Below are 26,942 nucleotides of genomic sequence, written 5' to 3'. Positions count from 1 at the left end.
CAAAGTGCTGGGATTACAGGCATGAGCCACCGTGCCTGGCCCCTTTTTTTTTTTTTTAAGGCAGAGTCTTGCTCTGTTGCCAGGATGGAGTGCAGTGGCGCAGTCTTGGCTCACTGCAGCCTCTGCTTCCCGGGTTCAAGTGATTCTCCTGCCTCATTCTCCCAAGTAGTGGGACTACAGGTGTGTGCCACCATGCCTGGCTAATTTTTGTATTTTTAGTAGAGATGGGGTTTCACCATGTTAGCCAGGATGGAAAATTTTTTTATATGGAAAGGTGTGCTTTATTTCTCATAAATAAATGCCAGGCTGGGAAGTGTAGCCTCCAGCCAGAAGCCAGAAACAGGCACTTCCAAGCAATATGTCTTACCCATTTTGTAGATAGTAACAGTTTGACCTCATGTGCTGGTGACCCTGCACTGCTATTAGGAGATCACTTCTTGGTTCTCTGAGAAATGTAAGAAATGTGTTCGGGTTGGTATAGCTGGGTGTGGTGGTTCACACCTGTAATCCCTGCACTTTGGGCATCTGAGGCAGGAGGATTGTTTGAGCCTATGAATTCAAGACCAGCCTGGGCAACATAAGGAGACCCTGTCTCTACCAAAATAATTATCCCAGCTACTAGGCAGGTTGAGGCAAGGAGTTTCCAACTAGCAGACTGCGAGGTAGAGGACAGAGAAGGGTAATTCCAGGCAGAGGAAACAAAGGCCTGAAGTTGTAGTCATTTCAGGAAGATATGAATGAAGGATGTTTGCATTATCCAGTTTTTGGTGATTATTGTTTTGCTACTTCGGTAGTGTAGATTATTGAGATTTGACTATACTTGCTAGAGCACAGAAAGTTAAAGGCCTTATTTTATAGCAATAATTCTCTTTTAAGGCGAAGACATCAGAAATTATACTTACGGTCTAGAGATTCTCTTTTTTTTTTCCTGAGATAGTTTCTCGCTCTGTCACCCAGGTTGGAGTGCAGTGGCAAGATCTCAACTCACTGCCAGCTCCACCTCCTGGGCTCATGCCATTCTCCTGCGTCAGCCTCCTGAGTAGCTGGGACTACAGGCATCCACCACCACGCCCAGCTAATGTTTTGTATTTTTAGTAGAAACAAGGTTTCTCTGTGTTAGCTAGGATGGTCTCGATCTGACCTCGTGATCCACCCGCCTGGGCCTCCCAAAGTGCTGAGATTACAGGTGTGAGCCACCATGCCTGGCCATCTATCTAGAGCTTCTAAGGAGAAAATGTAAATTAAACTTAACCTTTGAGTTAGCAAATGATGGATAACTCCCTGTCCCATAAAAGAAAGAAGGGGTAGGCCGAGCACCATGGCTCACGTAATCCCAGCGCTTTGGGAGGCCAAAGTGGGCAGATCACCTGAGGTCAGGAGTTCAAGATCAGCCTGGCCAACATGGTGAAACTCCGTCTCTACTAAAAATACAAAAATTATCTGGGTGTGGTGGCACATGCCTGTAATCCCAGCTACTTAGGGGGCTGAGGCAGAACAATCATTGAACCCGGAAGGCAGAGGTTGATCATGCCATTGCACTCCAGCCTAGGCAAAAGAGTGAAACTCTGTCTCAAAAAAAAAAAAAAAAAGGCAGGGCACAGTGCACAGTCTACTCCTTTCTCATCTAACTTTTGAATCTCACTGTGTTTTGCTTTGTGTTTGAGGAGGGGTATGTGTGGAAATTTAGGGTCTTTGTTAAGCTGGTTAGGAGGTTTGAGTTAGGGAGGAGAGAAAGGAGTTCAAGAATGATTGCTACTTTATGCAGAACAACAACAAAAAAATACATCTAGATAACTTGTTTCTCTGATCCCACTTACTAAGCACAAGCAAGACTTAGGGATTTTGTTTCAGAGAGTTACTTCAACCAGGCAAAGCATTTGTTCAACATTATTCACTGTGTAATATTTGTTGTGTCCCAATTAAGAGCATTGATTTTTGCTTTTTGTATTTCTGAGACACGGATATAGCTGAATTAAATAGAAACCTTCTGTGTGTTCGTTGGATAGTACTGGGATTTTTATGTGGATTAAAAGAGAAGAAAAGTGTTATGTGTGGAATAGGAAAGAACAAGCTTAGAAAATGTATGTAGAGTTAGTGGTCATTTCTCACCCATTTTTATTCTTGATGTCTCAGTAGCATTTGACAGTCTGTTGCGCCCTAGCTTCACTTGTCTTCCAGGATGTCACTCCCTTGTTGCTGTTCCTGCCTCACTGGTTCCTCCTTCTCAACTTTTTTTTTTCTTGTTCTTCATCTCCTTAGCCTCCATTTATGAAGTATTCAGAGCAATCCTTGGATTCCTTCTCTGTCTACGCTCTTTTTCTAGGTGCTCTCTTTCAAGACTTTATTTTTTAGAGACAGATTCTAACTCTGTTGCCCAGGCTGGAGTGCAGTGATATGATCATAGTTGACTGTAGCCTTTGATTCCTGGTCTCAAGAAATCCTCCCACCCCTCCTCAGTCGCTAGTACTACAGGTACCCATCACCATGCCTGGCTAATTTATTATTTTTTTGTAGAGACAGGGTCTCACTATGTTGCTCAGGCTGGACTTGATTAAGACTTTAAATGCCGTTATTCCCTGACAATTCGTGAGTTTACATTATTAGCTTGAATGTCTTTCCCTGAACTCAAGACTTATATCCAGCTGTTCACTGGATATCTCCACTTGGGTGTCTAATAGTCTATTGAGCTTATTAAAAAACTTCAGAACATCTCCTCTCAAATCTGCATCTCTGGAAGGTCCTCCCCATCTCAGAGTTGCTCTTCATCTGTGTATTGAATATATAGAGAGTCTCCCTTAACTCTTGTTTTTTCATTCTCCTCATCCATTTCACCAGCAGGTCCTGTCAACTTCACCTTAAAATATATCCAGTATTTAAACACTTCCCACCACCTGCCCTACTGCTACTGGAATAGCTTTCTAAATGATCTTTCTCCTTTTGCTCTTTGCCCCCTAAATCTAATTTTAACAGTGACCAGAATAATTCTTTTAAGTATATATCAGATCAAGTCACTGCTTTGCTGAAAACTGTCATCTGGGTGCCCAGATTAAAATCCCACCTGGATTAAAAGGTAGTGTCCCTATCATGGTCTATAAGACCATATAGGATCCACACTACTGTTTCCCAGTGCTCTGACTTCATACCACTTCCCCTTGTGCTATAGCCACACTGGTCTCCTTTGCAGTTGCTCCAGCATGCCATGCCTTGGGGCCTTTGTAGTTGTTTTTTCTGCCAGGAACATCATTTTTCCAGATGTCAGTATGGCCTTCTTCCTTATCTCCTTCAGGTTTCTACTCAACTGTCATTTAACCAGTGAAATATACTTTAACTGCCTTATTTAAAATAAAAGCTATCTGTCTGCATTCTGCTTTCTCTGCTCCCCTTCCCTGTTTTACTTTTCTGCATAGTGCTTGCTATTTGACATACTGTTCATTCATTCATTGTTCATTATTTAGCAAATACTTATTGAGTGCTGTCTGCTGCGTGCCAGGCATTGTGTTCTAGGGACTCTCTACCATAGTTTATTACATGTCACCACCCACTAGAATGTAAATTTCATGATGGTTAGGACTTTGTTTTGCTCATTGCTATAGCCCTACTCCTAGAACAGTGTCTTTGACATAGGAGCTGAATGAATAAATTTATTTAATTTTTTTTTTTGAGACGGAGTCTCGTTCTGTCCCCCAGGCTGGAGTGCAGTGGCGTGATCTCGGTTCACTGCCACTTCCACCTCCCAGGTTCAAGTGATTCTCCTGCCTCAGCCTCCTGAGTAGCTGGGATTACAGGCGTGTGCCACCACACCCGGCTAATTTTTGTATTTTTAATAGAGACGGGGTTTCACTATGTTGGTCAGGCTGGTCTCAAACTCCTGACCTCGTGATCCGCCCACCTTGGCCTCCCAAACTGCTGGGATTACAGGTGTGAGCCACCGCGCTCGGCTAATTTATTTAATTTTTATTTTTTATTTTATTTTATTTTTATTTTTATTTTTATTTTTATTTTTGAGACGGAGTCTCGCTCTGTCGCCCAAGCTGGAGTACAGTGGCCAGATCTCAGCTCACTGCAAGCTCCGCCTCCCGGGTTCATGCCATTCTCCTGCCTCAGCCTCCCGAGTAGCTGGGACTACAGGCGCCCGCCACCTCGCCCGGCTAGTTTTTTGTACTTTTTAGTAGAGACGGGGTTTCACCGTGTTAGCCAGGATGGTCTCGATCTCCTGACCTCGTGATCCGCCCGTCTCGGCCTCCCAAAGTGCTGGGATTACAGGCTTGAGCCACCACGCCCGGCCAATTTTTCATTTTTTGAGACAGAGTTTCACTCTTGTTGCCCAGGCTGGAGTGCAATGGCATCATCTCAGCTCACTGCAACCTCTGCCTCCTGGCTACAAGTGAGTCTCCTGCCTCAGCCTCCCATGTAGCTGGGACAACAGGCAGACACCACCATGCCTAGCTAATATTTTGTATTTTTAGTAGTAGAGACAGGGTTGCATCACGGCCGGGCTGGTCTTGAACTGCTGACCTTGGGTAATCTACCCTCCTCGGTCTCCCGAAGTGCTGGGATTACAGGCGTGAGCCACTGTGCCTGGCTGACAGTTTCTTTTTAAAGTAAATACTATTTATCTCTGCTTTATTTTGAAAAACAAAAAAAAGTTTTATAATAAGTGTATGGTTTTTTTTTCCAACGAGAGTAATAAAGGTTTTATTTTTAAAAACAAAGACTTTAGAGTATTGCTTTTTATAGAGTAACATGTTTCTAATAAATATTTCCCTTTTTCTCCATCCAGTTACTTATCCTGTATTACGTGAGGGAAATGAAACAAAAAGACTATAGCCCCACTCCCAGCTACTCAGTGAGGTGGTAGCTAGGGAAGAAAACAACCCTTTCCTTTTAGATGAAAGTGGAACTTAGGAGGTAGTAATCTTTGGGAGAGGCTTAAAGGGATTGATAATGATGATAAAAAATAATGGTAATGGCCATTTTTGATGAACCAGGCACTGTGCTAAGCACTTTATATTGGTTGCCATCTTCTAACAACCATATGATTGTTGTACTATGAGAAGTAGAGCCAGTGTAGTAGGAGTAAGGAGCATAGACTTTGGAGTCGGACCTCCTGCTACGACACCTAAGTTTTGCCAGTAACTGATTGTGTGGCCTTGAACAGGAAAACTATGCCTCATTTGTACAGATAGCCCCTGACTTATAGTGGTTCAACTTACAATTTTCAACTTTACGATGGTGCAAAAGCCATATACGTTAATTAGAAACTGCACTTGAAATTCTGAATTTTGATCTTTTCCTGGCCTGGTGACACATGGTATGATATGTTGTCATGATGCTGGGCTGCAGCAACAAGCTGCAGCTCCCAGTCAGCCATGCAATCATGAAGGCAACCAATACTGCACACCGTACTGTGTTTAATAAATTACATGAGACATTCAGGTTTATAATAGGCATTGTATTAGATAATTTTGCCGAGCTAGAGGCTAATGAATGTAAGTGTTCTGAGCATATTTAAGAAGACTCGGCTAAGCTATGATGTTTGGTAGGCTAAGTATGTTAATTGTGTTTTTGACTTACGGTATTCAGGATGTAACTCATCATAAGTCAAGGAGCATCTGTATCTGTACAGTGAGGATAATGGTAATACCTACCTCCTAAGATGGTGGTGACAGTTAAATGACATAAACTATGTAAAGTGCTTAGCATAGTGCTTGGCACATAGAAAGTGCTTATCAAATGTCAGCTGTTACCATAAAAATTAAAATAGTTGTTATTCTCATTTAAAAGATGGATGAACAAAGGCTTAGAGAAATAAGGTAAATAAAGTAATTTACCCAAGTCACACAGCATATAAATGATGGAACTAGTTTGCATCCAGGCAGTCAAACTCCAGAGCTTTTGCTATTAACCATTACACTGCATCACCTTAGTAGGTTGAGAGGAAGACTGGGCAAAAACTGCATCTTGTCAAACTTGAGTGTAGGGGTAAAGGTCAGGCTTGAGTTCTGACTTACCTAACCTGCGTTGTGATCTTAAGGATCTTATCAGTGTAGCATGTGCCTTGATTATTCTCTGAATTGATTCTTCCCTAGATCCAAAGACATGAATGATAGGTTAGTTATATTCTCCTGCTGAGGGTTTGGGTGTTTTCTGGGCCAGGAAATGGAGCTTAACAAACACCTATGTCTCAGTGCTTTTTGGACCAGAAGTAAGAGCTTGTCCAGCCTCTCTTGCTATTATGCTTGTTTATTTTCTCACATGACTGGTAATGATGAGAAGTAGAACAGCGTACACATTGAGAATTCTCTTTTTGTTTTTTTTCTTTGAGACGGAGTTTCGCTCTTGTTGCCCAGGCTGGAGTGCAATGACGTGATATTGGCTCACCGCAATCTCCGCCTCCCAGGTTCAGGCAATTCTCCTGCCTCAGCATCCCAAGTAGCTGAGATTACAGGCATGTGACACCATGCCCGGCTAATTTTGTGTTTTTACTAGAGACGGGGTTTCTCGATGTGCCTCAGGCCAGTCTTGAACTCCTGGCCTCAGGTGATCCGCCTGCCTCACCCTCCCAAAGTGCTGGGATTACAGGATTACGGCCACACATTGAGAATTTTCTACATGCTATGTACACGAATTATCTCATTTAATCCTTAAAAATAACCTCATGGTGACTCTTATCCCTGTTTTACAGAGTTGAACAGAGGTTAGAAAACTTGCTTCAAGTTGCGCAGTTAATAAGTAGTAGAACAGGGATTTAAATAAGGCAGTCCGCCCTGAGTTCATGCTTGCGTTTTTTTGTTAAGATGGAGTCTTGCTCTGTGGCCAGGCTGGAGTGCAGTGGTGCAATCTTGACTCACTGCAACTACCTCCGTCTCCTGGGTTCAAGCGATTGTTCTGCCTCAGTCTCCTATGTAGCTGGGACTACAGGCACGTGCCAGCATGCCCAGCTAATTTTTGTATTTTTTAGTAGAGATGGGGCTTCACCATGTTGGCCAGGATGCTCGATCTCTCGACCTCGTGATCCACCCCCCTCCGCCTCCCAAAGTGCTAGGATTACAGGCGAGAGGCACTGCGTCCAGCCCCGAGTTCATGCTCTAACCTCTGCACTCTACTGCTTGTAGTCTTTTCTTACCTTTGTTAAGTAGGTAGTGTGGACTGTGTGGTTTAAGAGTAGTAGGGCCAGTTCTGTTTTTCTCATATGAAAAATGGGAAGATTTTGACCACTGGACTAGGAATAACGAGGACTGTGATCTTGTCTTGCCCCTGCCACCAACTTGCCATATTTAGGATTTCACTTTTTTTAGTTTTATGGTGCTAATTTATTAAACAAAGGGGTTGCGACCAGGCGCGGTAGCTCATGCCTGTAATCCCAGTACTTTGGGAGGCTGAGGTGGGTGGATCACGAAGTCAGGAGTTTCAGACCAGCCTGGCCAATATGGTGAAACCCTGTCTCTACTAAAAATACAAAAAAAAGGCCAGGTGTGGTGGCGTGCGCCTGTAGTCCCAGCTACTCAGGACGCTGAGGCAGGAAAATCACGTGAAACCAGGAGGTGGAGGTTGCAGTGAGTCAAGATTGTGCCACTGCACTCCAGCCTGGGCGACAGAGCAAGACTCTGTCCCCAAGAAAAACAAAAACAAAAAGCGAAAACAAAACGGTTGCTCTAGATGGCCTCTGAGGTCTCTTTGAACTCTGATGTCCTGTAATTGATCATAGGAAGTAAGAGTAACACGTGCTTAGCTCCTTGAGTTTGGGGCAGTGGTATTTGTGAGTTCTTTTTTTTTTTTTGAGACAGAGTTTCTGTCGCCCAGGCTGGAGTGCAGTGGCACGATCTCGGCTCACTGCAAGCTCCACCTCCTGGGTTCACGCCATTCTGCCTTAGCCTCCTGAGTAGCTGGGACTACAGGTGCCCACCACCACGCCCGGCTAATTTTTTTGTATTTTTAGTAGAGACGGGGTTTCACCGTGTTAGCCAGGATGGTCTTGATCTCCTGACCTCGTGATCCGCCTGTCTCAGCCTCCCAGAGTGCTGGGATTACAGGCGTGAGTCACCACGCCCAGCTGTGAGTTCTTAGAGAGTCTGCCTTGTGCAGGGAAGATGCCAGATTCTAGGGCAAGGGATGAACCGTCTCCCTGAAGAAGGTAGATCTAGGTTCTTTTTTGAGGCTGGTTGCCAATGGAACCCCGCCTCTGGCCAGCAACAGCCAGGAATGCTTTGGTTGAGGCTTGGGTACACATAATGAAAACAAGCCGCACATTTAGGTTTCATTCCTTGCCTTTCTCCCATTTCCACCTTTCCTTTTTCTTTCCTTTTTAAGCTGCTAGTTTTAAACACATTCATGTGTCAGACACTGTTTTAAGTACTTAACATTAAGTATCGTATCATTTAATCTTCACAGTAATCTTACGAAATAGGTATTGCTATTCTAAACTAGAGGCAAGTAGAGTTAAGTAATTTGTCCAGATTTACTCAAGAGAAAGTAGTATCAAACCTGTACTTTTAGCTACTAAGTTGTACTACCTGGTTGGATCTTTAAATAGAAGGAGGACTTTTTATTTATTAGTGTTTTTTTTTTATTTAGAATAAAAACTCTTGGAGCTGAAAAGAGCCTTTGAAGTAATTTAATGCAGTCTTCTTGTCTCCAGCCTGCCATCCAGTTACAGGAATGCTTTCTATCATTCTACTGACAAATGATCTTTCAAATTCTCTTTGAATACCTCCATTAATAGGGGAGCTCATCACTTCTTGAGGACATTATTGTTGAAAAGCTCTCATTGGTAGAAATATAATAATACTTTTTTGAGACAGGGTCTTGCTCTGTCTCACAGGCCAGAGTGCAGTGTTGGATTACAGCTCACTGAAGCCTCAACCTCCCTGGCACAAGTGATCCTCCCCCTCAGCTTCTCCCGAGTAGCTGGGAATACAGGCACATGCCACCATGCCCAGCTGTTTTCTTTTTTTTTCTTTTTTAGTTGTTTGTAGAGACAGGGTTTCACTATATTGTTCAGACTGGTCTCAAATTCCTGGGGTCAAGTGATCCTTCTGCCTTGACCTCCTAAAGTGCTGGGATTATAGGCATGAGCCACCATGCCCAGCAAAAATTATTTTTTATTTTATTTTTATTTTATTTTTGAGACAGAATCTCGCTCTGTTACCCAGGATGGAGTGCAGTGGCACAATCTTGGCTCACTGCAACCTCTGCCTCCCGAGTTCAAGTGATTCTCCTGCCTCAGCCTCCCCAGTAGCTGGGAGTACAGGCACCTGACATCATGCCTGGCTAATTTTTTAATTTTCAGTAGGGACAGGGTTTCACCATGTTGACTAGGTTGGTCTCAAACTCCTGACCTCAAGTGATCCTCCTGCCTCTGCCTCCCAAAGTGCTGGGATTACTGGCGTAAGCCACTGTGCCCGGCCACCTGGCCTTTTTCTGTTTTTAAGAGAGAGGGTCTTGCTATTTCACCCAGGCCAAAGTGCAGTGGTGTGATCATAGCTTACTGTAGCCTTGAACTCCTGGGCTCAAGTGATCCTCCTGCCTCAGTCTTCTGAGTAGCTGGGACTACCGTGTGCCACCACACCAGGCTAATTCTAAAAATTTTCTGTAGAGGCTAGGTGCAGTGGCTCATGCCTGTAATCCTAGCACTTTGGGAGGCCGAGGTGGGTGGATCACTTGAGTCCAGGAGTCTGAGATCAGACTGGCCAATGTGGCGAAACCCCGTCTCTACTAAAAATAAGAAAGTTCACTGGGCATGGTGGTTCACATCTGTAATCCTACCTACTTGGGAGGCCGAGACGCGAGAATTGCTTGAACCCAGGAGGCAGAGGTAGCAGTGAGCTGAGTTCGTGCCACTGCACTCCAGTCTGGGCAACAGAGCGAGACTCTTTCTTATAAAAAAAAAAAAAGAAAAATTTCTTTAGAGACTAGGTCTTGCTATGTTGCCTGGGTTGGTCTTGGACTCCTGACCTCAATCAGTCCTCCTGCCTTGGCCTCCCAAAGTTCCGGGATTACAGACATGAGCCACTGCGCCCTGCTGAAAATTATTTCTTATTTTGAATTGAAATCTAATCGAGACTTCTCATTAATTTTTATTTTTATTTATGTTTGAGACGGAGTCCCACTCTGTCGCCCAGGCTGGAGTGCAGTGGCATGATATTGGCTCACTGCAGCCTCCACCTCCTGGGTTCAAGTTATTCTCCTGCCTTGGCCTCCTGAGTAGTTGGGATTACAGGTGTGTGCCACCACGCCTGGCTAATTTTTGTATTTTTAGTAGAGACGGGATTTCACCATGTTGGCCAGGCTGGTCCTGAACTCCTCACCTCAGGTGATCCTCCCACCTCAGCCTCCCAAAGTGCTGGGATTACAGGCGTGAACCACTGTGCCTGGCCTAATTTTAGACCAGTACCCCAGAACTATACAGAATAAATGTAATACATCTTCCGCATGCCAACTTGTGAACCTTTGAAGACAGTCTTCCTATGTATAAGACATATTTGCAGTTTATCCTAATATCTAAACTTTCTTTCAATTCAGATCAGTCTGCACAAAAGGAATTTCTACCTCTCCCTACTTTGTAAATGCAGCCTGACAAATTTGTGCTTCACTTAGGATTATTTAGTTAGAAGGTGGGTATGCTGTTCCTTCCTCCTTGAAGAATGAATAAGTGTTGACCTAAGTTTACAATTGTCTATGAGTTTGGAGGGTTTACAGTCTCCTATTCTTGTAATCATTAGGAGGTCAGGCTACTGCCCTGCTGCATACACCATCAGAGCTCACAAAATGGCTGGAAGTTTATCCGGGCACTTGACAAACTGCATTTACTTCATCAGGCCACTAGGTGATGAACAACTCACAAACCCAGACTGCCAAGGACTGTGGTATACAGGGCAGTTTCTGCTTATACTTGGAAAGGCCATTCGAAGTTATCTGGTCCAAACTCATTAAAAGGTTTTTGTTGGAGAGGGGAAACATATGTTTTTTCTATAGTTTGTCTTTCCTAGCTTTGTTACAGTTAAATATTAATTGGCTGGGACTTTTTTTTTTTTTTTGATACGGAGTCTCACTCCGTCACCTAGGCTGGTGTGCACTCCTCACTGCAACCTCCGCCTCTCGAGTTCAAGTGATTCTCCTGCCTCAGCCTCCTACAGGCGTACACCACCGTGCCCAGCTAATTTTTGTATTTTATTTTTTTAGTAGAGACAGGATTTCGCCATGTTAGGCTGGTCTTGAGCTACTGACTTCGTGATCGTCCACCTTGGCCTCCCAAAGTGGTGGGATTATAGGCGTGAGCCACCGGTCCCAGTCAAGTAGGACATTTCTTTGAGTGATTTTCTTAGAAGTGGGGCATGGGTGGTACTTTCAAAGTCTTTTAATGTCCAATTTCTTTTTAACCTTTGTGTATGAATGATATTGTGGTTAGGTTTAGAATTCTTGGAATACTGGTCCTAGTCTCGACAGAGTCTAAGTAGCTTTCCAGTGTTTTGAGTTTCTGGTGATACAGATGAGAAGTCCAGTGGGATTTTTTTTCCTTGTAAGTAATAATCTGTTCTCTTGTTCTGGAAGTTTGTGAATTTTTATTTATGCTTGGAGTTTCCTGTGGTATGCTTCCTGTATGTCTTTTTTTTTTTTTTTTTGAGATGGATTCTTGTTCATGTCGCCCAGTCTGGAGTGCAATGGCACGATCCCAGCTCTTTGCAACCTCTGCCTCCTGGGTTCAAGCGATTCTTCTGCCTCAGCCTCCTGAGTAGCTGGGATTACAGATGCGTGCCACCACGCCTGGCTAATTTTTGTATTTTTAATAGAGATGAGGTTTCGCCATGTTGGCCAGGCTGAGGTGTATGCCTTTTAAAAATAACCCTTGTTGGCACTCGATGAGCCTTTTAGACTTAAGAACTTAAAGTCTTTTTTCATTTCAAGGTTGTTTTATTGCTTCCCTTTCTTTTGTTTCCAGCCTCTTTACTTTATAGATGAGAAAATTGAAATTGAGCTCAGAAAGGTGAAGTGACTTGTCCAAGGTCATATAGCTAGTTACAGATGAACCTCAAGCAAATAACCTGACTCCTTTGATGAACTAGACTTTTGTGTATTGAATATTGCTCCACTGAGAGGGCCATTATGAACAACTTGGAAACTTTTTAGTGAGACAGGAATTTTCAAGGCTTTGTGGGGAGATGAAGGAGGAGGAAGGGATAAAATTCATTATGTGTGGCCCATTTGAAGGGCTAAATAATTCGCACCCTGTGTCCCAGTTACTGGAGCTACCCCAAAGCTCTAAAATGTAATAAAACCAGGAAGTTGCTTGAGCACTTGGAGAATTAGATTTTTAGTAGTCAGGAGTTGGATAAATGTGGTCATGCCCTATTGTAAATATCAGAAAACATAAATGGCATCTGAAGGCTTGGAGACAGACATCATAAACCATGTCTTATCAGTGGTCTGGTTTCTGTTTTGAGTTCCAACCTGGTACGCTTCTGCTGGGAACCACCTGTTCCTGGCTCTGTTGATCTTTGGATTTCCCCAGCCCTTTAGTCCCTTTCAGTTTTGAAATGAAACCTACTCCAGAGGGCGAGGTCAGGTATGAAGAGGACTTTGACAGCTCACCTTGGGTTGTTTTTTTTCCTGAGAGCTGTCTAGTATGTGACTGTGTGAGGTGTCAGGACCAGCAGGCTGTGATATAGATTAATTGATGGTGAATCAGCTGTTGGGTAAGGTCTGGGCTGTGTCATTTTTTGGGTAACCAGGAAAACATGACCAAATACATTGTCTTTCACCTACAGAAAGTTGAAACTTAAGGGTGCAGTCACCAGAAAGCTGCCCATGATCATCTCTGCCTTTGGTCTACTGACGAAGGAAAGGTTTTTTTTTTTTTTTTTTTTGGAGACAGAGTTTTGCTCTTGTTGCTCAGGCTGGAGTACAATGGCACAGTCTCTACTCACTGCAACCTCCACCTCCTGGGTTCAAGCGATTCTCCTGTCTCAGCCTCCCGAGTAGCTGGGATTACAGGCATGCGCCACCATGACTGGCTAATTTTGTGTTTTTTTTTAGTAGAGACGGGTTTTCTCCATTTTGGTCAGGTTGGTCTCGAACTCCCGACCTCAGTCAGGTGATCCACCCGCCTCGGCCTCCCAGAGTGTTGGGATTACAGGCATGAGCCACTGTGCCTGGCCGAAGGAAAGGCTTTAATTTGCTTTCATCTTGTCTCATTTGTAGATCTTCCTTACCTCCTTTCTATTTACATCTGTAGCTTCGTTCTGCTGCTCTAGCTACTAAACCTTTACATAATGTGCCTTTTGGAATTGCTGCTTTGGAATTGACTCCTCTAGATACCCCTAGAAACCCCCGTTCTCCAACCAGACTCACAGAATGCAGCTTGCCTCCTCCTTTTTCTGTAAACCTGGTTTCCATAAGATTGCAGCACTTCACTTGGAATCTTCACAAATGAAACTAGCTCTTTCTTCAACCCACCCCTTACTACTTCACCCCTGACTTTGCCTGACTGTTGCTCAGCCCCATTCCTCAGCACTCCAGAGCTGCTTCCAAATGGCCAGATACTTTCAAATACCTTTTTCTGTTTGAAATTTCTGCTGGCCAGCAAGGCCACTTGATCACCGTCCTTGAAGCTGGCATCTATACCCATTTCCCCTGTGTTTGCTGAGACTTTGGTGTCTGATCTCCCCTCCTAGGGCTATAGCCCAGGCTCAGGGATTGGTGGCCAGGCCTTGCCTGGAGCCAAGGATTTGGGATAGAATATGGAATTAGGGGGCTTGGTGTTAACATTTCAGAGGTAGGCGGATGAGAAACCAGAATACGTGAACTTCAAGGCCAGTGGAGGATGGGAAGGACAGAGAGAATTTAGTATCTGAAGCAAAAGATTTCCTTTGTAAGCTCCTTCTTCTGTGCATTCTTTTTGAAAAATTATTTAATTTACAGAGAATATAATAAATTATATTTTTAAAATATCAAAACATAGAGCATATTTTGACTATTCCTATCTCCCTATTTCAGTTATTTGTGTATTCATTAGAGGTAACGTGTTGGTGGTTTGGAATGTACCTGCCATACTTTTTCCTGTGTGTTTACTTACATATGTATGAACCCAGAAAAAATTTAAAGTATTATTTTGTATTTTATTTAATTCTCTATACAAGTGATATAACATTTTATGTATCGTTCTGGTATTCTTTGATTTAACAACATACTTTGACAGTATTCCATGTTAATACAAAAAGGCATATCTCATTCTTTTTGGTGCTGGATAGTATTTCATAGAATGGATATGCTGTATTTTAGTTGGCTATTTTTCTGTTAAGACATTAAGGTATTTCCAGTTTTTGGGTGATCTCAGCCTCTTTGGCGGCTTCAGTTACCATCTACATGTGGATGGTTCCCAAATCTCCAGCCTAGATCTCTAGACCAGATTATCCAACTGCTTACAACTCCACTGGGATGTCTTGTAGCCCCCTGCTTGTTCTCACTTGCTCCTTCTCCAGTGCCCAATCATATACATTATAGACAGCATGCAGTAGCTAAAGCCCCAGACATAGCAATGATTAATCATTCCTTCCTTCCCTTCCCACATCTGACAACCAGTCACTAGGACTTGTCCTCCCTACCTCCTCAATATTTCTTGAATGTAATCTCTTTTTCTCTCCATTGCTACTACCCTGTACCTTAGTTTTTAAATTTATAAAAGAGTACTTGTGAGGATTAAGTGAATTAATATATGTAAAATACTTAGAATAATAAATTGGCACCTACTAATTGCTATATGAATGTTAGTTGTTATTATCATCATTATCTTAGTTTATATAATCCGTTATCTATCACTGCCTCCAGTCTTAATTTTATTCGCCCCTACCTCCATTCCGTTCTCCACACTACAGCCAGAGTGGTCTTTATAAAATGGAAGAATGGGCCAGGCATGGTGGCTTATGCCTGTAATCCTAGCAATTTGAGAGGCCAAGATGGGAGGATCACTTGAGCCCAGGAGTTCAAGGCAACATAGTGAGACCCTGTCTCTATAAAAAATAACAAATTAGCCACGTGTGGTGCTGGTGCACACCTGTGGTCCCAGATACTTGGGAGGCTGAGCTTGGGAGGTTGAAGCTGCAGTGAGTTGTAGTGATGCCACTGCACTCCAACCTTGGTGACAGAGCGAGACCTTGTCTCAAAAAAAATAAAAATGTAAGAATGATTGCTTAAATGATAATTCCCCTGCTTAAAAAGATGTCAGTGAGGCCGGACGCGGTGGCTCACGCCTGTAATCCTGGTGCTTTGGGAGGCCAAGGCAGGTGGATCACCTGAGGTCAGGAGTTCGAGACCGTCTGGCCAACATGGTGAAACCCCATCTCTACTAAAAATACAAAAATTAGCTGGGCGTGGTGGTGGGGGCCTGTAATCCCAGCCACTCAGGAGGCTGAGGTAGGAGAATCACTTGAACCTGGGAGGTGGAGGTTGCAGTGAGCTGAGTTTGCACCATTGCACTCCAGCCTGGGCAACAAGAGCAAAACTCTGTCTCCAAAAAAAAAAAAAAAAAAAAGTTAGATATTAGTGATATTTCCATTCAACTACTTTGTGTTCTCTGTCTCCTGGGCTTGAGTGCAGTAGTGTGATTTTGGCCCACTGCAACCTCTGCCTCCTGGTTTCAAGCGATTGTCCTGCCTCGGCCTCCCAAAGTGCTGGGATTACAGGTGTGCGCCACCATGCCCAGCTAATTTTTGTATTTTTAGTAGAGATGGGGTTTCACCATGTTGGTTAGGCTGGTCTTGAACTCCTGGCCTCAAGTGATCCACCCACCTCAGCCTCCTAAAATTCTAAGATTACAGGCGTGAGCCACTGCACCCAGCCTCCATTGAGCTTTTAATGACATCCTTTTATTGAGATACCTGATTTTTCCTTTCTTTCCTTCCTTTCTTTTCTGTTCTTTTTGTGTTTTTGTTTTGTTTTGTTTTGTTTTTTAGTCAAAATCCTCATTCTGTAACCCAGGCTGTAGTGCAGTGGGATCTTCCTAGTGCAGAAGGGATCTTCCTGCCTCAACCTGACCAGTAGCTGGGACTAAAGGCATGCGCCACCATGCCTGGCTAGTTTTTTTTTTTTTTGAGAGGGAGTCTCGCTCTGCCGCCCAGGCTGGAGTGCAGTGGCCGGATCTCAGCTCACTGCAAGCTCCGCCTCCTGGGTTTACGCCATTCTCCTGCCTCAGCCTCCCGAGTAGCTGGGACTACAGGCGCCCGCCACCTCGCCCGGCTAGTTTTTTGTATTTTTTAGTAGAGACGGGGTTTCACCGTGTTCGCCAGGATGGTCTCGATCTCCTGACCTCGTGATCCACCCGTCTCGGCCTCCCAAAGTGCTGGGATTACAGGCTTGAGCCACCATGCCCGGCCGCCTGGCTAGTTTTTAAAAAATTTTTTTGTAGAAACGAGGTCTCACAGCTCGTCTCTGTGCCACTGCACCCTGCCCCTGCTTTTAAATGCCATCTCTTCAGACAGGTCTTCCCCTGACTATCTAATGATTCTAAAGTGTCTACCCATATGCTTTTATTGTATCACCTTATTTTAATACTGTGATCGCACTTATCAATATCTGATAATTTTCTGGTTTATTTACATATTTGTTTATAGTCTTCTCTAATTAGAAGAGAAGAGGGATATTGTCTGGTTTTTTTTTTTTTTCTTGAGACGGAGTCTTGCCCCGTTGCCCAGGCTGGAGTGCAGTGGTGCGATCTCGGCTCACTGCAAGCTCCGTCTCCCGGGTTCATGCCATTTTCCTACCTCAGCCTCCCGAGCAGCTGGGACTACAGGTGCCCGCCACCATGCCCGGCTAATTTTTTATACTTTTAGTGGAGATGGGGTTTCACCGTGTTAGCCAGGATGGTCTCGATCTCCTGACCTCGTGATCTGCCTGCCTCGGCCTCCCAAAGTGCTGGGATTACAGGCGTGAGCCACCGCACCTGGCCTTTTTTTTTTTTTTTTTAGTTGGAGTCTCACTCTTTTGCTCAGGCTGGAGTGCAGTGGTTCTGTTTTGGCTTACTGCAACCTCTGTCTCCCGGGTTTGAGCAATTCTCGTGCCTCAGCTTCCTCAGTAGCTGGGATTACAGGCGTGTGCCACCATGCCTGGCTAATTTTTGTATTTTTAGTAGGAACAAGATTTCACCATGTTGACCAGGCTGGTCTTGAGCTCCTGACCTCAAATGATCCGCCCACCTTGGCCTCTCAGAGTGCTGCGATTACAGGTGTGAGCCGCTGTGCCTAGTTGGTATTGTTTGTTTAATTCATTGTTGTATTCCTAGCATCTAGGACAATGTCTGACACATTATTGACAATAAATACTTGTGAAGTGAATAGTAGAACAACTTCCTTTGTCCTATTAGGCCCTTTTGGCCTCTCCAGCATCATCTGTATCAGTCCCCTATCTTGACCTTCCCATCCTCCAGCTCATGACATGTCTTTAGATGTGCTTTCTTGCTGCAGGGCCTTTGCATGTGCTCTTCACTGTACCTAGAACACATCATTCTAGGCACTGCCTAGAGTGCTCTGCCACTGCCTGGATAGCTCCTGTTCATCATCCAAGTTACAGCTTAGGTATAACTTCACCTGATTAGCCTCGATCATGCAACTCTGCATACTTTGCCATTAATTATCATATGTATTGTAATTCTTTTGTTGTCTGTGTCCTTCTCTAGACTATAAGCTTATGTTGTGCTCACCATGAATTCCTAGTCAAAGCTTATCAGCAGTGGCTAGTACGACCTTTGTGGGAGGGGGATAGAGTATCAGGGGCAGCACCTGAAGTCTAGGAAGGTGTACTTTAGGATGTCAGGGTGAGTTTTAAACACTGGCCCTTGGTTCATTGTCATTCTTCCTATTTTGTCCATCTTTTTTGATCCCCTTACTTGGCTGGATGAACCATCTAAAATGATTGGGTCATATCCATGAAACCAGGGTAAGCCTGACACAAAAGACTTGCTCATGAAGGCAGCATGTGTCCTGAGGATAAAGGTTGAGAATCTGGGTAGGCATATTATTAACTTCAGGTAGCTGAGGGCGGAATAACTGACAGTGGAGTAGAATTCTAAGCAAGGAAGGAAGCAAAAGGCCTGAAGGATGAGACAAGGTTGAAGCAGGAAGCTGAATCATTAAGGCATAAACCTGGAACACTTGGATAGTGAGTAGAGTGTAAGAAGGAACAGGGCAAGCAGTTCAGGATTAGGGTCATAAATAATCTTGGGGATTACTTAAATCATCTTTTAGCATTCTTACCTCTTTAGTTTGGAACCAGCTTTTGGATTATAGAAAGGATCAGTTAGTTGACATACAAGGATTTGAGTGAGAGTGTATATTACTTTCTTTGTATTTTATGGGCTCTACTTTTTTTTTTTTTTTTTTTTTTTTTGAGACGGAGTCTCGCTCTGTCGCCCAGGCTGGAGTGCAATGGCTGGATCTCAGCTCACTGCAAGCTCCGCCTCCCAGGTTTTACGCCATTCTCCTGCCTCAGCCTCCCGAGTAGCTGGGACTACAGGTGCCCGCCACCTCGCCCGGCTAGTTTTTTGTATTTTTTTTAGTAGAGACGGGGTTTCACCGTGTTAGCCAGGATGGTCTCGATCTCCTGACCTCGTGATCCACCCGTCTCGGCCTCCCCAAGTGCTGGGATTACAGGCTTGAGCCACCGCGCCCGGCCGGGCTCTTTACTTTAAAATGAAATCCCCAGAAATCCTACCTTAACTTTTCCCCCACCTCAATTTCTGCTGCCAAGAGCCTATCATCCATACTTTTAAATATATCAGGTTCAACTCCCTTATCTTTGAAACAAGTTACGTGTACAGAAGCCTGCAGTAGTGCTGGAGCTTCCTTCAGATAGGCTGAAGGGAGTGAACTGTCTTCAGGCTACCTCCTCCCACTGAACCAGGCATAGGAGCTGGCCTCAGCAGCCTTAGGAGTTCAGGACTCTGTTTAACATGAATCTGTGGAATTTCTCTCTGAATTTTGGGGAGCAAGTATTCTGTAGAATATAGTATGGGACTCTGTCCGTGAGGCATAGCAAAAAGTAGTGGAAGACTGGCTGGATGTGCATGAATGGTGGGATCTGAAGGTATGTAGGAGTGGGCATCAAGGTTTCTGACCTGGCTCTTAAATTTTGACAGGGCTGGGGGTACTGATGTGCCAAGTAGAGAGTCTTGAGGGGTAGTGCTAGTCCCTGGCCCTTAGAGGTGTTTTGAATGTTTTTGTATGTAGCTCAGAGCTCTTTTGCAGGCTGATGGGGATTCGTGAAGATAGAGTACTTACTGAGGAAGGGTGTGTTCTCTTTTGAAGGTTGGATGGTTATGTGCACAGACTGGGCAGTCTATGGCCTGGTCATCTAGTCTCTGTGAGGTGAGGCACCTGCATTCCCTTCCTAGGGCCGTGCTGGGAAAACCAACCTAAGAGAGCTGCAGATCATGACTGTTGTTAGTGATTTCTTTGAGACTACTCACTGTCTTTACTTGCTCCTTCTGTTCTCTTAAGTCCCATGGCTGTAGTGTCCTGCCTTCTGTTTTCTGCTTTAGGACCTCCAAATTCCATAATTCATTCAGATTCTCTTTCTAGAGACAAGGTCTCACTATGTTGCCCAAGCTAGAGTGTAGTGGCCGTTCACCGGCATGATCATAGCACACTACAGCATTGAACTTGAGCTCGAATGATCCTTCTGCCTCAGCCACCCAAGTAGCTGGGATATAGGTGTGCGCCTTCACACCTAGCCCAGACTGCTCTGTCTTACTTAATGCCCAGCTTGACTCTGGCTTTACAAGTACTCTAATTATGACATTGACAGCCAGCTTCAAGTAAGGGCCTTTCTTCATTATCCTTGTTCCTACAGTTATGGTTTTGAAGCTTTAGTGTATCAGAATTACCCATGAGGGTGAGGGAGGGGGCGCTGGATATTTGTTTAAAATGCAGATTCCTGGTGTTAACTGCTAGATACTCTAATTCAGTAAGTTTGGGGTGGTGACCAGGAATCTGCAGCTTGATCAGCCTCCCAGGTGATTCTGACACTAGTCATCATCTCCAGATCGTATATATATATATATTTTTTTTTTTTTTTTTTTTTTTTTTGTGTTTTAAAAAAGTGACATTGTTTTATTACTATTGGCAGGTGGGGCCTGCATGAGGTGGTGGTATGCTGGGCTCAGGGGATGTGTGGGCTATGGAGATGATGACAGAAAGGCTGGAAGGAAAGGGGATGGGTTTGAAGGCCAGGCCCAAGGGGTCCTCAGATCCGCTTCTGGGAAGGGACAGCCTTGAGGAAGGAGTCATGGCAAGCCATAGCTAGGCCACCAATCAGATTAAGAAATTCTGAGAAATCTAGCTGTCCATCACTGTTGGTATCCAGTCTCTTCATCATGCGGTCAAGGACACCGGGGTCCTTCTGGTTCTTTGTGAAGGCAGCCAGTTCTGTATTCATGAAGCTTAGGAACTCCGTCTTGGAGAGAGTGTAGTTATAACCATCCTTTCCAGCATACTTCTGGAAAACAGCAATCAGGGACTCGATGCACCGCTCAGTTTCTGTAGGGCTGGAGACTTTCGCCATGTTGGAGCTGAGCGAGGCGCGGGAGGCTGTGGCTGGGAACGGCGCTGAGAGCTCTCATATATATTTTTTTGAGATGGAGTTTCGCTCTTGTTGCCCAGGCTGGAGTGCAATGGCGTGATCTTGGCTCACTGCAACTTCTGCCTCCCGGGTTCAAGCAATTCTCCTGCCTCAACCTCCTGAGTAGCTGGGATTACAGGCACCTGCCACCATGCCCAGCTAATTTTTTGTATTTTCAGTACAGACGGGGTTTCACTATGTTGGCTAGGCTGGTCTCAAACTCCTGACCTCAGGCAGTCCACCTGCCTCAGCCTCCCAAAGTGCTGGGATTATAGGTATGAGCCACTGCACCTAGCCAAAGATATCTATTTTCTCCTTTTTTTTTTTTTTTTTTGGAGACGGAGTTTCGCTCTTGTCACCCAGGCTGCAGTGCAATGGAGTGATCTTGGCTCACTGCAGCCTCTACCTCCTGGGTTCAAGAGATTCTTCTGCCTCAGCCTCCAGAGTAGCTGGGAATGCAGGCATCCACCACCACACCCAGCTAAATTTTTTTTTTTTTTGTATTTTTAGTAGAGACGGGGTTTTGTCATGTTGACCAGGCTGGTCTTGAACTCCTGACCTCAGGTGATCCACCCGCCTCCCAAAGTGCTGGGATTACGGGTGTGAGCCACTGCACCCAGTCCTCCAGACCATATTTAGAGATATTTTGACTTACAGGACTCTGCCACTTCTCTACCCTTGAAGGGGCATGGAAGAGATTTGAGTTCTTTACTTGGATCCTGTAGTATCTGGTCCCTGCATGTTTCTCAAGTCTCATCCCAGGCCCCTCCTTCCCTACTCCTGGCACCCTCATCTGCTCACAGTTCGTTGACCCCTTCTCCAGCGGTTTCTGGCCTGAGAGCCTTTGCAATGCTGTATAGCCTCTGCCTGGAACAGTCTTTACTGTGCATTTTGCCTCAATTAACTATCCCTTGCTTTTTTTTGAGACGGAATCTCACTCTGTCACCCAGGCTGGAGTGTAGTGGCATTATCTCAGCTCACTACAACCTCCACCTCCCGAGTTCAAGCGATTCTCCTGTCTCAGCTTCTCGAGTAGCTGGGACTACAGGCATGCACCACCATGCCTGGCTAATTTTTGTATTTTTAGTAGAGACGGGGTTTCTCCATGTTGGCCAGGCTGGTCTTGAACTCCTGACCTCAAGTGATTCACCCGCCTTGGCCTCCCAAAGTGTTGAGATTACAGGCGTGAGCCACCGCGCCCAGCCTGTCCCTTGCCTTAATTGTCAAGTAAGCATTATCTCCTCTTGAAGGGTTTTTTTGGCGCTGTATATAAAGAAACTGTTAGCACTTCATTTGTTTACATAAGACCACTTAACTGTCTTACTCTCCTGGTGGGTTTGAAGCTCTGTGAGGGCAGGGAGCTTGTTCCTGGTCGTGTATCTTCAGTGCTTATTATGTAGAGGCACTCAATAACTACTTGTTGACTAATCCACATTTTTATCTTCTTGTTAGTATCTGTGTTGTTGGATTGTGGCTCTGCACAACTCTTTTTTAAATGAGACAGAGTTTAGCTGTTGTTGCCTAGGCTGGAGCGCAGTGAAGCAATCTCGGCTCACTGCAACCTCCGCCTCACAGGTTCAAGCAATTTTCCTGCCTCAGCCTCCCAAGTAGCTGGGATTACAGGTGTGTGCCACCACACCTGGTTAATTTTGTATTTTTTTAGTAGAGACGGGGTTCTCCATGTTGGCCAGGCTGGTCTTGAACTCCTGACCTCAAGTGATTCACCCGCCTTGGCCTCCCAAAGTGTTGAGATTACAGGCGTGAGCCACCGCGCCCAGCCTGTCCCTTGCCTTTAATTGTCAAGTAAGCATTATCTCCTCTTGAAGGGTTTTTTTGGCGCTGTATATAAAGAAACTGTTAGCACTTCATTTGTTTACATAAGACCACTTAACTGTCTTACTCTCCTGGTGGGTTTGAAGCTCTGTGAGGGCAGGGAGCTTGTTCCTGGTCGTGTATCTTCAGTGCTTATTATGTAGAGGCACTCAATAACTACTTGTTGACTAATCCACATTTTTATCTTCTTGTTAGTATCTGTGTTGTTGGATTGTGGCTCTGCACAACTCTTTTTTAAATTGAGACAGAGTTTAGCTGTTGTTGCCTAGGCTGGAGCGCAGTGAAGCAATCTCGGCTCACTGCAACCTCCGCCTCACAGGTTCAAGCAATTTTCCTGCCTCAGCCTCCCAAGTAGCTGGGATTACAGGTGTGTGCCACCACACCTGGTTAATTTTGTATTTTTTTAGTAGAGACGGGGTTTCACAATGATGGTCAGACTGGTCTCAAACTCCTGACCTCAGGTGATCCACCTGCCTTGGCCTCCCAAAGTGCTGGGATTACAGGTGTGAGCCACTGTGCCTGGTGGCTCTGCCCAACTCTTGCCCTTTGTATGTATTGTTGCCTCTTCCAGAAACACCCTTTCTCATGTCAACTTGGCAGATTCCTTCTTGTCCTTTACTACTTCTTTAAGCATTTCTTTGACTTCTGAGACAGTGCTGGTTCAACAGACACAGCACTGTTTCCTCTTTAATAGGCTTTTTTTTTTTTTTTGGTAGTCTCACTCTGTTGCCCAGGCTGGAGCACGGTGGTGTGATCTTGGCTTACTGCAACCTTCACCTCCTGAGTTCAAGCAGTTCTCATGCCTCAGCCTCCCAAGTAGCTGGAATTACAGATGTGTGCCACCACACCTGGCTAATTTTTGTATTTTTAGTGAACATGGGTTTTACCATGTTGGCCAGGCTGGTCTCGATTTCCTGAGCTCAGGTGATCCACCTGCTTTGGCCTTCCAAAGTGCTGGGATTACAGTCATGAGCCAGCACACCTAGCATTCTAATAGGCTTTTCAGCCATATGTTGTGATTTCACCTGTGTAAGAGATAGATGGTAGTGCCTCTCTTTTACAGGTGACAACCAGAGGCTCTAAGAAAGGGGTCCCCAACCCTAGTCTGTGGCTCATTAGGAACAGGTTGCACAGCAGGAGGTAAGTGGTGGGCAAGTGAGCAAAGCTTCGTCTGTATTTTTACAATCATCACTCGCATTGCTGCCAGAGCTCTGCCTCCTGTCAGATCAGTGGCAGTGTTAGATTCTCTTAGGAGCGGGAACTCTATTGTGACCTGAGGAAGTGAGGGATCTAGGTTGCATGCTCCTTATGAGAATCTAATGCCTGATGATCTGTCACTGTCTCCCATCTCATCTAATTGCAAGAAAACAAGCTCAGGGCCCCCACTGGTTGTACATTATGGTGAGTTGTATAATTATTTTGTTACATATTACAACATAATAATAATAGAGATAAAGTGCACAATAAATGTAATGTATTTGAATCATCCTAAGACCATTCCCTCCCCTTTGTCCATGGAAAAATTGTCTTTCGTGAAATGGGTTCCTGATGCCAAAAAGGTTGGGGATGGCTACTCTTAAGAGATTAATTAACTTGGAAATGGCAGAACTGATATTTGAACCCCAGTGTATCTAAGGAGCCCTCATTTCTACCTCACTATGCTCCCTCTAAGAAAACCAGCGTGTGTACCTAGGCAACAAACCTGCATGTTCTGCACATGTATCCCAGAACTTAAAGTATAATTTAAAAAGAAAAAAATTCAATTTACCATAAAAAAAAGAGAAAACCAGTCAGCAGACTGAGAGATACTGAAGTGAAGAGGTGCTTTAAAAAAAAATTAGTTGGGTAATAAAACTTAAAAAAAAATTTCTAGTCAGGTGTGGTGGCTCATGCCTGTAATCCCAGCATTTTGGGAGGCCGAGGCGGGCAGATCACCTGGGGTCAGGAATTCAAGACCAGCCTGGCCAACATGGTGAAACCCCGTCTCTACTACAAATACAAAAATTAGCCGGGCATGGTGGCAGGCGCCTGTAATCCCAGCTACTCAGGAGGCTGAGGCAGGAGAATCACTTGAACCTGGGAGGTGGAGGTTGCAATGAGCCAAGATCATGCCACTGCACTCCAGCCTGGGAGACAAGAGCAAGACTTTGTCTCAAAAAAAAATTTCTGCAGAGTCCGGGCACAGTGGCTTACACCTGTAATTGTAGCACTTTGGTAGGCTGACACAGGCGATCACTTGAGGCCAAGAGTTCCAGACCAGCCTGGCCCACATGGCAAAACACTCTCTCTACAAAAAATACAAAAATTAGCTGGGTGCAGTGCCACGTGCCTGTAGTCCCAGCTACTTGGGAGGCTGAGGCAGGAGAATTGCTTGAACCTGGGAGGTAAAGGTTGCTTGAACCCAAGAGGTGAAGGTTAACTGCAGCGTGGGTGACAGAGTGAGACTCAATTTCCTCAGAGCTAAACACAATAAAATGAATACTTTTGACAAGCCATTGATAAAGACAGCAGAGTGTAAAGGGTGACCATAGCATTGAGAGGATGATGTGTATTTCATGTATTTCCTTGATCGTATCCCTGATTCCTTGTGGTACTGATAAAGCCAACACATACAGCCTAGTAGAAATAAGCTTGGCCAGGTGCGTTGGCTGATACCTGTAATCCCAGCACTTTGGGATACCAGGACAGCAGAGGTGGTACCACTGTACTCCAGGCTGGACGACAGAGCGAGACCCCGTCTCAAAAGAAGGAAAAAAAAAAAAAGAAATGAGCCGAGGTGAAAATGTTACTCAAGTCAAACCAAAGAAAATATCAATCATTAACTCAGTTTTCCTGGAGGATATATAAAGAGTGAAATCTGAACTTTTTTTTTTTTTGAGTCAGGGTCTAGCTAGCACTGTCACCCAGGCTGGAGTGCAGTGGTGCAGTCTCCACTCACTGCAGCCTCAACCTCCCAAGCGGCAGTAATCCTCCCACCTCACCCTCCCATGTTGCTAGGACTGCAGGCTTGAGCCACCATGCCTGGCTAATTTCTTTTTTTGCAGAGGTGGGATCTATGTTGCCCACGTTGGTCTTGAACTGGGCTCAAGCAGTCCTCTCGCCTCGGTCTCTCAGAGTGCTGGGATTACAGGCATGAGCCACCATGCCTGGCCTGAACATATTTGTTGAGGGAAAAGCTGTGCAAAATTGATCTGCAAAGTCCTTCATATGTTTTGCTTTAAAAATACATTTTACTAGCCGGCCATGGTGGCTCACGCCTGTAATCACAGCACTTTTGGAGGCTGAGGCGGGCAGATCACGAGGTCAAGAGGTCAAGACCATCCTGGCCAACATGGTGAAACCCTGTCTCTACTAAAAATACAAAAAATTAGCTGGGTGTGGTGGCACTCACCTGTAGTCCCAGCTACTCGGGAGGCTGAGGCAGGAGAATTGCTTGAACTTGAGGCAGAGGTTGCAGTGAGCCAAGATTGTGCCACTGCACTTCAGCCTGGTCACAGAGTGGGACTCCCTCTAAAAACAAAAAACAAAAACAAAAAAAAAACCTTTTTACTGGCTGGGTGCAGTGGCTCATGCCTATAATCCCAACATTTTGGGAGGCCAAGGCTGGTGAATCACTTGAGGTCAGGAGTTCAAGACCAGCCTGGCCAACATGGTGAAACCCCATCTCTACTAAAAATACGGTAATTAGCTCGACGTGGTGGTGCATGCCTGTAATCCCAGCTACTTGGGAGGCTGAAGCAAGAGAGTTGCTGGAACCTGGGAGGCGGAGGTTGCAGTGAGCCAAGATCATCCCATTGCACTCCAGCCCGGGCAACAGAGCAAGATCCTGTCTCAAAAAAAAAAAAAAGGATGGATGGTTGGTTGCAGGAAAAAGAAAAATTGCACAGATATACACAAACACACTGGTATGGAACGATCTCCAAGATCTGTCATTAAGAGAAAACTAATGTGCAGAATAGTTTTTATGGCTAGTGTACTAGTGTTAGCATTTGTATGTAAAAAGAGGAGAAACTCTGTATACATGTTATATACCCATACTGTTTCTGAAAGTTTTCTTTTTCCTTCTTTCTTTTTTTTTTTTTTTCAATAGATACGGGGTTTCGCCATGTTGCCCAGGCTGGTCTAGAACACGTGAACTCAAGCAATCCACCTGTCTTGTCCTCCCAAAGTGCTTGGATTATAGGCATGAGCAACCATGCCTGGCCTTTTTGTTTTTTAATATCCTTCTCTGTTGCTGAATTTTTTTTTTCACCATATGAACATTACCTTTTTAAAAAGAGTAATTGTGAGCTGGGCGCGATGGCTTATGCCTGTAATCCTAGCACTTTGGGAGGCTGAGGCGGGTGGATCACCTTGTCAGGAGTTCGAGACCAGCCTGCCCAACATGACAAAACCCAGTTGCTACTAAAAATACAAAAAAAATTAGTTGGGTGAGGTGGCACACACCTATAATCCCAGCTACTTGGGAGGCTGAGACAGGAGAATCACTTGAACCCAGGAGGTGA

The 26,942-nt window shown here is 44.8% G+C and overlaps 1 protein-coding gene and 1 long non-coding RNA gene across 12 annotated transcripts in view; one reads left to right on the top strand and one right to left on the bottom strand.

Annotated features, from left to right (window-relative positions):
- Nucleotides 1-26,942, top strand: part of LOC117099799 — a 40,278-nt gene that overhangs the window by 6,021 nt on the left and 7,315 nt on the right. For 2 of the 11 annotated variants that reach the window (XR_004444009.1, XR_004444006.1), the window contains exon 3: nt 23,501-23,577. The exons of 6 other annotated variants lie outside the window; for them this stretch is intronic. This is a non-coding gene — a long non-coding RNA (uncharacterized LOC117099799). Of the gene's footprint in view, nt 1-10,521; nt 10,614-23,500; nt 23,578-23,801; nt 23,839-26,942 lie in introns of all 11 variants that reach the window. 3 more of the 11 variants (XR_004444010.1, XR_004444007.1, XR_004444008.1) reach the window with 2 other exon arrangements.
- Nucleotides 20,073-20,600, bottom strand: LOC117099798 (protein S100-A11). Its single transcript, XM_033239330.1, has one exon. It carries the CDS (start codon nt 20,545-20,547, stop codon nt 20,230-20,232), a length of 318 nt encoding a protein of 105 aa, XP_033095221.1. The 5' UTR covers nt 20,548-20,600; the 3' UTR covers nt 20,073-20,229.

Source organism: Trachypithecus francoisi, unplaced genomic scaffold, assembly GCF_009764315.1.
Source record: "Trachypithecus francoisi isolate TF-2019V2 unplaced genomic scaffold, Tfra_2.0 Lachesis_group17, whole genome shotgun sequence".
NCBI classification, from domain to species: domain Eukaryota; kingdom Metazoa; phylum Chordata; class Mammalia; order Primates; family Cercopithecidae; genus Trachypithecus; species Trachypithecus francoisi.
Note: the sequence above shows the minus strand (reverse complement) of the source record. Positions and strands in the feature narration are given on the sequence as shown.

Coding starts and splice junctions, on each gene's coding strand:
- LOC117099798 (XM_033239330.1), bottom strand. CDS start 20,547: ATGGCGAAAGTCTCCAGCCCTACAGAAACTGAGCGGTGCATCGAGTCC.